A 12,324-nucleotide genomic window follows, 5' to 3' on the forward strand; every position below is an offset into this window, starting at 1 on the left:
GCAAGGTGGAACACCTTTCGTCTCAGCACCCAGAAGGCAGAGCTAGGAGGAACTCTCTGAGTTTTTGAGGCCAGCTTGGTCTGCATAGAGAGTTCCAGGACAGCAAGGACTTTGTAGAGAGATCCTGATTCAGAAAACAATAAAGATGATACCAGAAGACCTGAGTCTGATCCCCAGAACTCACATGGTGAAAAGAGAGAACTTATTCTGGCAAGCCGACCTCAACAAGTATGCTCTGTCACATACGTACAGCAAGGGCAGAAATAAAGCAGATCCAACCAAAGAACAGCATTGTCAGTGCATTTCTACCTGAAGTGTGAGTCAACTATAGCTTACGGATAACATCTATTTCATTACAATCCATTTGGCTACAGAAAATTTGAGACAAATGAAAAGACTGGATTAAGCAGAATGTGGCTTTTTAACACACTTTTCAGTAATTTTTAGCATGCCTTATCAAAGTACTGTACCTGCCATCTCTTCTGAGGGCAAAAACGATGCCATCTTTTTGGAATGGAAGCAGTTTAGTTCTAAGCTTGTCCGGTAAAAAGTCCAGCTGTGTATATGATTCGTTTGTTATACAAGAAATCTGAGGTGTGGGAGCCTTCTTTTTGTTAGCAGCTGTAGGCATGGTGAGCCTGAAAACCAGGAACAACAACAAAGGGGTGGGAGAAAAATGATTATCCATATTGCAGAATCCCATATGCATGACAGTTATTACATTCTTTATACTGTGATATATGTAAATCTCCCCTTAGACTAGTTATATCATGTTCCATGTTCCTGGAGTAGGCTGCTAAGAAACCCAAAGGCACTGAGTCCAAAGTGACGTCATAATTCACTGCCAAAGAACAGATCCTCCATTTCATTTTGAAACATAATATAGCCGAACCCATTTCTAACAAATAAATACATCACTGAAAAAAAAATCATGTTATCAATTGGATTTTTACAAAGCTAACAACATTTAAGCCTTCTGAAGCTTTTTTTCATTGGTTATGGAGCTGCAGACTAAATCTAGGACTTGGAAATACTAAAACAAAAAGTGTGCTGCTCCTGAGCTACAATTCCTTCTCAGAGGAAAAAAGAATGTATATTTTAGATGCTATAAAAATTCTTTGTATAGATGTTTTAGTGGGTAAAACTGCTTGCTGCACAAACCTGATAACCTAAGTTTGATCCCCAGGCCCATGTAAAAAAGGAAGAATCTGACTACACAAAGTTTTCTTTTGAACTATGTATGCACCAACACATGAAATGAAGCGATCAAAACAATAGCTATTGTCTAGAAAAATTTGGGGAAAGATGGATTTAGTAGAATTCATTTTTAAATAATTCTCTTAAAAAGTAAGACTTGCACTGGGCATGGTGGTGCCCACTCAGGAGGCAGAGGCAGACAAGATCTCTACGAGAAGACCAGCCTGGTCCACATACTGAGTTCCAGGCCAACTAGGGCTACATGGTGTAAACTTGTCTCAAGAGGTGGGTAAGGGGGAAATGACAGACAGTTATTCTGATAAAATCCTGAAAAGTAAAACACCCAGACCACATAGCCAAAACAAGGCAGAAGTGAGAGCAAAGTGTGGGGCTTTCTCCCTTTCCATTGTAGGAAACGTGCCAGGATGGTACATTTTGTTTTGTGGCTAAATCACTGTAAAAATACCTGCTTTTAATAGTCAGAATATTTGCACTAAAGAGAGCCACAGTTAAAAATGCTTAACATCCAACCTCTTGAATTCCATTGTGTTATGCACTCAAAAATATGAATCTCAATGTATGTATACATATAGCAGACTCTGGCTATATAATAGTAAACACAGATGCTCTTCTGAAAATCTACAGGGAATTACTTGATATTAAGGTAGGATAGAACAGAGACATACATACACACACATAATTATATATATATATATGTATATATATGCATGTATATATAATATATACATATATTTAAAAGGCTATATGTCCTTTATATAATTTTAATATTGTGCATATATTAAATAAGATGCACATACATTAAAATTGAAGCCTGAATAATTAATTTAGTAACCAAAGCAAAAACTGTCCTTGGAAGAAGTACAGCATATACAAAACCCCTGGCTTGGGAAGCAAAGGAAGCCCTCGTGAAAGACGTCTGGGTCATCTTACTGACCTTTTCATTTTAATTGCTCCACCCTCCTCATTTCACCATACTTTCGCCTGGATTCCAGAACACAGAATCCTCATAGTTCATGTCCCATCACTGGTCAACTCTTCTCAGTCTAAACCTCAGTTCTTCACCACCTTTTAATGGCAGAATGAACTAGGGCTCAGTTCCTGTAGCTTTCTGTATTTGCAGATGTTATCTTACTCTCATGGTTTTAAATATCAGTTCTCTGACAACTTCTACATTTTTACATGAGGAGCTCGTTGAGATTCCAGATTCACATATCTGACTAGGCATAACCTGGCTAAGAGGCATCTCAAAGATACCAAAGTGGGATTCTAACGCTCCCCTAATGTTTGTTTCACTCGTAGCCTTATCCATTGCATCCATCCTGGTACTGTTCTGTCTCAAACTGCACATCTACCTATCAGCAACGCCTGTCACTCTACATTCCAACTGTACCCAGCATCTCACCAATTTCAATCCTTTAAGATCTTCCTGCCACCACTGTCTCTAGTCAGAATTCCTGCAACAATTTAACTGGTTCTGCCCACGTCCACCTTTTCCTTAATTATTTCTTAAATACAGCAGGCAGCAGGGTACTTTGGGAACCACCACTGGATCCTATCCTTTCTCAGTGCTCCTCAGCAGTTCTTCACTGAGGTCTCAGGCCCTCTACTGGCAGGCACTCCATCTCTTAAGACCTCCACCCCGCACTGTCCTCTCTATCGCCTACCCACTTCTACTGTGCTGATGTCTTGTACTTGCAGGTCTCAGGACCATGCACTAGCCCATCTGTCTGAATATCGATTCTCCCCAGATGCCTGCAAAACTGCCTTCCTGTGTGCTTCTAAATGGTCATCTTATCAATAAACGTAACTTATCTGCATTATTTAAAATTCTAGCTCCTCAGATCTCTATCCTGCCTCACTTTTTTTCTTCTTGATAACACCTATCAGCTTACAAAGAACTATATAATTTACACTTTTTACTCTTTGTTCTGTTTATCTTCACATGGACATAAGCTTCATAAAAGCTTATGGGGCTCTTGCTTTTCTGTGTAATGAGGGTTGAGCCTTCCTGGTGCATGTTAAATAGGCACTCTGCCACTGAGTGTCACATTTGCTTAGTCTTTAACTTTTATATTAATACAGGGTCTGACTAAGTCAACCAGGCTGGCCTTGAAGCCAACAACTCAAAGATTTCTGTCTGTTTTGCTTACTAATGTTACATATCCAGGAGTATTCAATGTTGTCTCTTTGAAATTCCAAAGGACTGGCTGGGTGTGATAGTGCATACACCTTTAACTCCTGCACTCAGGAGGTGGAGGCAGAGGCAGGCGGATCTCTGAGTTAGAGAGATCCATTCTTGCCTAGAGAGCAAGTTTTAGGACAGCCAGAGCCATACAATCAATCAGTAAATAAAAATCAATAAGTTCTCAAATCCAGAGGGCAGGACAGGAACCAGGGATGAGAGGATATAATTGTGATCAAAGCATGAGCAGTACCAGTGTTGAACTAATATGCAACTAGAGTTTATGAGATGGAGCAAGGCAGGAATCAAGGGGCTAATACGGAGCTGTGCATGTACAAGTCACTCTAGCACGCACTAAGTATATGCTGAATTCCATTATAGCAAAAAAGTTTGTGCATTTTGCAGACTGAATAAGGTTGGAGCCAGTGCTCCTAACAGCTAAGCTATTCTCCAGCCCCAATCTAGCTATACTTATAGGCCACGAGTAGACTAAAGCCTAAATTTAATAAACTGGAATGTTTTAGTGTCAACATTTAATATTATAAAATAGTATATTGATTACAATAAACAGAATTACATAATATTTTCTGACTGGCTTATCATAAGGCTTCCTAAGCTGCTATATCAAATATCAATTACTTTAAAAGCAAAAACACCTTTCATTCCATAGATAAATGTTTTCAGGATAATGATAAAATAACCCCCATTTATTGGAAGGCAGCTGTGTGAAAAAAAAATAAATAGAAAGGAAAGGACATGACTGATCCTAGGTATGGTGGAGGAGAAAGTTTATCACAGACATGTGGGAGAGCATAGCCAGAGGCACACACATCTGGGAGAGTGCAGAGTGGTCATGACCCTGAGCCATATGAGGATGAGGGGAAGGAGAGGGAGAGGAACTAAAAGCAGCAGCTAGGAGGCCAAACCCAAGGAAAAGAAACCCAGCCCCCAGGGTCGGAGAGTTCAGGGTAGAGGTAGGGGTACACCAGCCATACCCCATAACAGGTAGGGACTGAGGGGTGCTGGGAGAACCTGGCAGGGAGGTCCACTTGGACAGGTTAAGTAGTATTTTAGCCTTTGGTCCCAGGTTTGAAACTTAACAGCAGCTATGCTCACCAATATACCACCAATGCCATACCAAGTCCTGCTCACCTATATACCACCAATGTCATACCAAGTCCTGCTCACCTATATACCACCAATGTCATACCAAGTCCTGCTCACCTATATACCACCAATGCCATACCAAGTCCTGCTCACCTATATACCACCAATGCCATACCAAGTCCTGCTCACCTATATACCACCAATGCCATACCAAGTCCTGCTCACCAATTTCTTCCATAGAGGCACTACGCTAAGATATAAAATCGTCTGTAATTCTCAAAGAAACTTACAAAGCATATATTTTTGTTGTTGTTTTTTTAACATTTACTTATTCTGTGGGTGGTTCTACTTGTCTTTGAGAGTATTACAGCATCTGTGTAGAGATCAGGGAACTTTTGAGAATTAATTATCTTTCCACCAGGTAAATTTTGGGGATTAAACCCAGGTCTTCAGCCTTGACAGCAAGCAGGTGCCTCTATCCATTATGCTATCTTGCTGGACCACAAAATATTGTTATCTGGGTTAAGCTTCAAACCCTGGACAAAGGAGGTCCCTACTTAACATATCCAAGTGGACCTGGCGTCCAGGTTCTTCCAGCATCCCTCAGTCCCTACCCATTACAGGGTATGATAGGCATAGCCTGCTCTCTACCTGGAACTTTCCAGACCAGGCACTGGGCTGTCCTTTCCCTAGAAACTCTTCCTTATATAAAATTATATCATTTTGGTTACCAGTCTCTTTTTTACCTCTGCCCTCTTGGCTACTGCACCTGGTTCCCCTCTCTCTCCATGGCCTAACTCAGCCAGGTCTACTCTGGACTCTCTTAAATGTCCCTGCCTCTGCCCTTTTATCAACAATAAACTTTCTCCTCCACTATACCTGGGAGTAGTCATGTTCCTTTTCTTTTAATTTCTTTCTTTCTTTTTTTTTTTTTCATTCAATCTGTGTATTGAAATTGGGATACTGAGCTAATAAATCATTTACATAAGTCTCAGAACTGCTGATGATACCGAGTCTAGGACTCAGACTAGAACGATATAAAAGTCTGAAGAAGTTCTTCCATTCTACACTGCTTCCAGATCCATCATCTGACAAAATTTAAGGAGTGCCTAGCCAGTGCCTGTAATGCCAGTACTCAGGAGACAGAAGCACAAGTATCAGGAGTTCAAGGTCAGCCTCAGCTACATAGGGAGTTCAAGGCTATCCTAAGCAACCTGAGGCTCATAGAAAAACAAAAACAAAACAAGACCAAAAGCTAGTTCAGTAACAGAATGCAGGACTCCTGGTGTTAAATCCCTAGCATTTACAAAATAATCCCAATTTTGTTCTTTATACCAGAGAAAAATACAAGTAACTATAAAATATGGAAAAAATGTAATGATATATATATTTTTTGAACACTAGAGTGGGAAACTACTTTTGACATCACAAATAGACACTACAAAAGAAAAGACTTGGATTTAAACACTAAATTTTTTTGGGAAAAGTTTAAAAATAAAATTATAAATGTGAGTAAAGATTCCCAAAATATATGACAAACTGAAAAAACTGAAGTCAGTCTGTCTTTCTCTCTCTCTTTCTTTCTTTCTCTTCTTTTCTTTTCTTTTCTCTCTTTCTTTCTCTTTCTTTCTTTCTTTCTTTCTTTCTTTCTTTCTTTCTTTCTTTCTTCCCTTTGGTTTTTTAAGACAAGGTTTCTTTATGTAGCCCTGGCTGTTCTGGTTCTCACTCTGTAAACCAGGCTGACCTCAAACTCAGAGAGACCCATCTGCCTCTGCCTCCCAAGTACTGGGAATTGAAGGCGTGCACCACCATGTTGGGCCTGAAGTATTCTTTAAAATTATTATGATACCAAGACAGCAACAAGTTACTCAAAAGAAACTAGAATATAGGCAATATACACACAAACCATGCTCAGCACCAGTGGGGTACCAATAGATACAAATCAATGAGTCATCACTTTACAATCAGACTGGATAGAGTAACAAGATAGGAAATGGGGGAGGCAGGGGCTGAAGGCAAGGCTCGGGGGGTAACATGCTTGCTGTACAAGTCTGAGGACCTGAACTCTGACCTCCAGAGAACCCATACAAAATTAAACTGTAACCCATGCCCCGTAACCATGCCCTGGGGTGGGGTGTCAGGGTCAACACAATAGGGTCCTGGCAGCTCCCAAGCTAGCCAGTCTAACTGTATGGGAAGCCCCAGGTTCTGTGAGAGTCTGTGTCAAAAAGTATAGTGGGGAAGAGATAGAAGAAGACAACCAAAAGTGAAATTCTGGTGTCCACATGGACCCACCCACACAAGGGAGTGCAGCTGCACACCATATACAAACACACAAAAGTGGAAACGGGTTCTCTCATACAGTGCTATAGTGAAGACCTTCTGGAGAATAATTTAGGAATTACAGAGACTCTGTGGCTAAACCTAAAATTAGTAGATGACTCAGTGGGTAAAAGCTCCTGCAGCCAAGGCCAGTGACCTGAGTTTGCTCTCCAGTCCCACATGACAGAAGAACTGACTGCCCCAGGTTAAGCTCTAACCCTCACAGTCCACAGTGTTTGTACACACACAGAAACAAAGGATTTGCACACCCGTACTCGGCTGCAACACTAGCCACAAAAGCCAAGAGGGGAAAGCAACCTAAATGCCTACCAACAGATTAACTCATTTATAAAATTTGATTTGTAAGTGCCAGGGACACAGCCCTGCAAAGGAAACCTTCCGCATCCTACACGGATGAACTCTGGAGACATTAAATAAGCTAGCCACAAAATGCCAAACGCTGCAGGACCCTGTTCTTTTACATGAGATATAAGATAAGCTCTTGGAAACAGAAAGCAGAATGGAGTTTGCAAGGAGTCAGGGAAGAGTGCAAACAGAGTTTTTAGCTGTATGACAAAGACATTTTATAGCTGTATTGTAAAACAAGGTGCAAATGGCTAATGCACTGTAAAGTACACACATAAGATGGTAAATTTTGTTATATACTTTCATTATAGTAACAAAAAAAAAATTACTAATTGGAATCTGTAAATAGCCATTAATAAGGAACAGGTTATATTTGAGCTCCGTCATGAAATACTGGTAGCATAAACAATGACAGTAATATTATCATAGTCAACCCATCGAGCTTTAAACAAAGCAGTAGCATGCCATTAGAACAAGTTATTCTGCAGAGGTACTGGAACTATGGGTTAGTGATCAGGAACACTTGCTGCTTTTGCAGAGGACCCAGGTTAGATTTGTAGCACCTATAAGGTAGCTCACAACCACTTGGAACGTCTGTTTCAGGAGATCCAATGCCTTCTTATAGGCATGTGCATGGTGCACATACATGCATGCACCCAGACACATAAAATAAATAAGCCGCTGGGCGTGGTGGCGCACGCCTTTAATCCCAGCACTTGGGAGGCAGAGGCAGGTGGATTTCTGAGTTCGAGGCCAGCCTGGTCTACAGAGTGAGTTCCAGGACAGCCAGGACTACACAGAGAAACCCTGTCTCGAAAAACAAAAACAAAAAAAAGTGATAAAATAAATAAGCCGTTAAAAAACAAAACAAAAATTAACACCTTTTTGCTAGGCATGGTGGTGACTGCCTTTAATCCTGGCATTCTGATGGCAGAGGAAGACTGAACTTTGTGAGATTAATAAACATTTGAGAAGCAATGGTTTGGGGTTGAAAAATCAAACAGACCTGGATATGTACCTCAGCTCCAGGCTGTTTTGAGTAAGGGGATCCAACTTTAAAGTCTTATTGCACTTGCTGAGCCTTGGTTTCTTCAATATTAAACAGTACTAATGCTGAGGACAGAACACAGTGATAAAGCATGGATCTAGCAAATGCAAGGCCCTCAGTTTGCCTCCAGCACTCAAAAATATAAAACACAGATGTGGCACAGGGAATATACTAAACACATTTAGCCCTTGTAGGGCTCAGATAAAATATTCAGTAATATGATTGTCATTATTACTACATATTGACTTGATTTTCTCTGGAAGACTTTATGAAAAAATCCCAACTAAGCATTTATGGACAATGCTAAATTATCACTGGAAACTCTAACTCCTAGATGGGGATGATGCCTTCTGCTTGATATGCATATAACACAAACACGCACATGCACACGCGCGAGTGCGAGCACATACAAACACACACAGTGCAAAAGTATTACACTGGAAAACAAATACATTTATTTTCTTTAAAAACAAAACAAAAAAAGTAAGACTGCTTTGTCTGCTTGGAAGTTAGATATATTTCTGTATCTAGGATTACACTAGTTAGGACTCTCATCCACATGGTATATAAATACCTTATCAGCTCTGGACACAGACTTAATACTTCAATAAAAATAATGGAAACAGAAAGGCATGGTTTTAAAATCTAAAAGTCGAAAGCAAGGAGGAAACCAAACCAACACACAAAACATGACTATGAAGATGCTAAATTTAGGGAGATATTAAAAAGACCAAGTAACATAAATTTTGTTTAATCTTTCTTTCTAACTTCTTTTAAACAAACCTTAGCTTTCTGTGCACTATTCAACCCTTTAAGTCTGGTATATTGAATATATAGTGTAAGTGTTCAATAAATATTTACGAGAAAAGTTGTAAGACGAAGTCTCCATGAAAATGATGGAAGAGACTTTGAGAGGCATCAGACTTGGGGTGATCAATCTGACATGCTTCGTTTAGCAACTTTACTGGGTTGTGAATTCTGAAGTCTTTTTGATGATGTCTTTTTGTCATTGGAGTACTGCAGGTGTCACTTGATCGCTACTTAATATGATGAATGGGTTACTCAAAGAAAGAATGGCAACAGGGCCATTCCATTATTCTAACGGTCCTGAGCTTTCTTCCTTCAAAAGCAACTTCTGGAGACTGTGTAAATGTGAGGAATTAGCTCAGAATTTTCAATTCTTTCCAGTCAAACTGAGGACACGAACTCATGCTGCTTCACTTACAGTGGCTAAAGACAAGTTAAAGCATCCTCTGCAAACTCAGAACAAGGTGCAATCTATTAGTGAACAGATTTTGTTTAAAAAAAAAAAAAAAAAACACTGGGTCCTCAAGACTCAAAAGCCAAGTAGCAAATTACATTACGGGCTTGGGAATTACACCGATGCCATTTCAGATTTCTGGGTGGGTTTTTTAGGGGGAGGGAGCAGTACGGGGGGGGGGGGATTATTTTAGACAAGGTCAATTCTATAGCCCCAGCTGTTTTAAAACTCACTCTGTAGCCCAGGCTGTGAACTCGTTGCGACCTTTCAGCTTCCGGCTGTTACAGGCATCAGCCACCTCGCCCGACTCTTACACTCTTTTCCTATAGCGCAATTAAAGTACAATCAATTTTCCATCTCTTGCCCTACACAGACCGCCAAAACTGCAGCACTAGCTTCGTAATCTTCAACTCCCGCCAAGCTTTTTGCAAGCGTCTTCAGCTAAGCGGAAGTGACGCTAAACGGATGACCTAGAAAGTGGGAGAGTTCAAATACCAGCACTCTAAAACACTGTAGTGTCTTGAGAAAACTCCCAACCCTTTTAAATTCTCGTTCCTTCCTTGAGGCGAAAAGATCTGACTAGAACTTTGCGATTTCATTCTCAACTCCAAATTATTCAAAACTTTCTTTTTTCTCATCTGGACAAGGAGGGTGCACGGTAACCTCTTAAGAACTACAATTCCCATGAAACGCTACAGAAAGCTAAATGAGAAAACAGCGGTCGCAATGCATCTTGGGAACTGTAGTCACACGAGCCAAGGTGCTCAGTAGCCCTGCCTCCACCACTAAGACTGACGAAACCAGGTGCTCAACCTGGAACCCGTTACCGCTAAGGGGCGGAGCTACATCCTTAAAGCCTTCCTCTCATCTCCTCACATAAGCGACAAAATTGTCCTTTTATCCTTAAAAAGCTCTATAATCATTCCCTGAGAAATATAGTTGTCTTCCATATCTCCAGTGACTAAAATTGCCCGGAACTCGCCCACCTCAAGCTCCTACTCGTGGGAAAAGGTGGCTCTTTCACAAGTGGGCAAAATGGCTGTTCTCCTAGCTTTATCATTGGTTGTCTCTTGCGTCCTTCAAGGACAAAAACTTCCCAGGGATTGGTTCTTTTTGTTTTGTGGGTGGAGATAGACTTAGTACTGTTCTCCCGCTGCCCCGCAGTGATAATGGGGTGGAGCAAAAGGGGTGTTTCAAACGCTGATTGGATAATCCTTATGTCACTCAGTGTTCATCTAGCGTATGAGGTAGGCTGCTTTCCGTCAACGCGACGGAGAGGCGGGGCCAGTGCGTGGTGGGAAGGGGCGGGATTCTGCCGCCGCGGCTGCCGCTGGAGCCGGTGTCCGGGCTGGTGATGGGGTTAATTCCCTTCCGTGAGACTCTTCCTTGCAACCAGCCAGCCCCGCCGTCGCCCCGCTGCGCCGCGCTCCCGCCACCTCCTCCGGCTCCTTCTCCTCAGTAACACGGGTAAGAGATGCCGTCCCCTCCCCCGCGGCGCCCCGGGAATAACGCGCTCGCTCCCCTCCCCCGCCCGCCGACCGGTAGCGCTAACGGAGCGGGAGAGTGAGGCAGCTAGGGAGCTAAGCGCTGAGGAGACGGCGTCCCTCCCCTCCTGCCCGCCAGGGGCCGTCGGGTTCTGAGGCGAGCCCTCCGGTCGCCTCCACCGCGCGGTGCCCGCCGCTTCGCTGGGGGCCATGTGCAGCACCAACCCCTTGAGGCCTAGCGGGGGAGCTGGGGACAGGTTCCCCGAGCGTCCCTGCTGCAGCTGCTGCTCTTGCGAGCCCTAGAGATCCGGGGAGGACGGAGGGGTAAAGCAGCCATAGTCAGGCCAGGCTGGAGCAGGGGCCGTTCTCAGAACTGTTCTCCGGGGCCTGGCACAGATGCCCAGGGCTGATAGCCCCGCTCCGGGGAATTGTCACACACACCAAAAGGGAAACAGCACGTCGTGCCTGTACTGCTAGAGAAAAAAAAAAAAAACAAAACTACACAGTGGGGAAATTAGCAGGAAAGTTGAATGACTGTCACAGCCTTGGTCGCTGATGGGGGACGTTATAATATTAATTCCCCCTCCCCCCTTTCCATCCCTGTTTGTTAGAATTTTTTCTTCTTCTTGTGGTTATTCTGTTTAAGAGCTTGTCACTGTTGTCTGAACTTGCTTTTATAGAGAAACAAAATTGGGTCTGGCGGTTGTGACTTCTGTGAATTGGGTCCTGAGAGAGCAAGTGTCCTAAACTAGTTAGAGGTGAAGAGTTATCTTCCAAAACAGGCGTACTAAATAATAAGATGCATTTCTGAAGAAGAAAAAAAAGAATTTTTAGCATGAATGAATACGCACAAACACACATCCCCCCCCCCCCCAGGTTATAGTTTGCCTGGGTCAAGTTAAAGAATCCCATCCCACCCTCCCCTTTATTTTGGATTTTTTTCCCTGAGACAGGGTCTCTGTAACCCTGGCTGTCTTGGTACTCACTATGTAGAAAAGGCTGGCCTTGAGCTCACAGAGAACCACCTGTCTCTGCCTCCCAAGTGCTGGGATCAAAGGTGTGTGCCCCCACTGCCCAGCTAAAGAAACCCGTTAAATTTAAATGTCATTGATTCCAAGAGCATTGAGACAAAAGGCTGAACTCATTGTTGAACACCCTTTTTTGCTGTTTTTGTTTTTGTTTTTTTCCGAGACAGGGTTTCTCTGTGTAGTCCAGGCTGTCCTGGAACTCACTCTGTAGACCAGGCTGGCTTCCAACTCAGAAATCTGCCTGCCTCTGCCTCCTAAATGCTGGGATTAAAGGCATGCGCCACCACTGCCCGGCAAGACTCTTTCTT

General features: G+C 42.5%; 1 protein-coding gene across 8 annotated transcripts in view; it reads right to left on the reverse strand.

Annotated features, from left to right (window-relative positions):
- Zranb3 (zinc finger RANBP2-type containing 3) overlaps window positions 1–9,970 on the reverse strand; it is a 145,302-nt gene extending 135,332 nt beyond the window's left edge. For 2 of the 8 annotated variants that reach the window (XM_076941087.1, XM_076941086.1), the window contains exons 1-2: window positions 9,738–9,968; window positions 471–638 (exon numbers count right to left, since the gene is read on the reverse strand). In XM_076941087.1, the coding sequence (XP_076797202.1) occupies window positions 471–631 (161 nt within the window). In that variant the 5' untranslated portion in view covers window positions 632–638; window positions 9,738–9,968. Of the gene's footprint in view, window positions 1–470; window positions 639–9,737 lie in introns of those variants that run through there. The other 6 variants (XM_076941085.1, XM_076941084.1, XM_034513700.2 and 3 more) reach the window with 5 other exon arrangements.
- Between the last annotated feature and the right edge of the window lie 2,354 nt (window positions 9,971–12,324).

This window comes from Arvicanthis niloticus, chromosome 10 (assembly GCF_011762505.2).
Source record: "Arvicanthis niloticus isolate mArvNil1 chromosome 10, mArvNil1.pat.X, whole genome shotgun sequence".
Lineage (NCBI taxonomy): Eukaryota > Metazoa > Chordata > Mammalia > Rodentia > Muridae > Arvicanthis > Arvicanthis niloticus.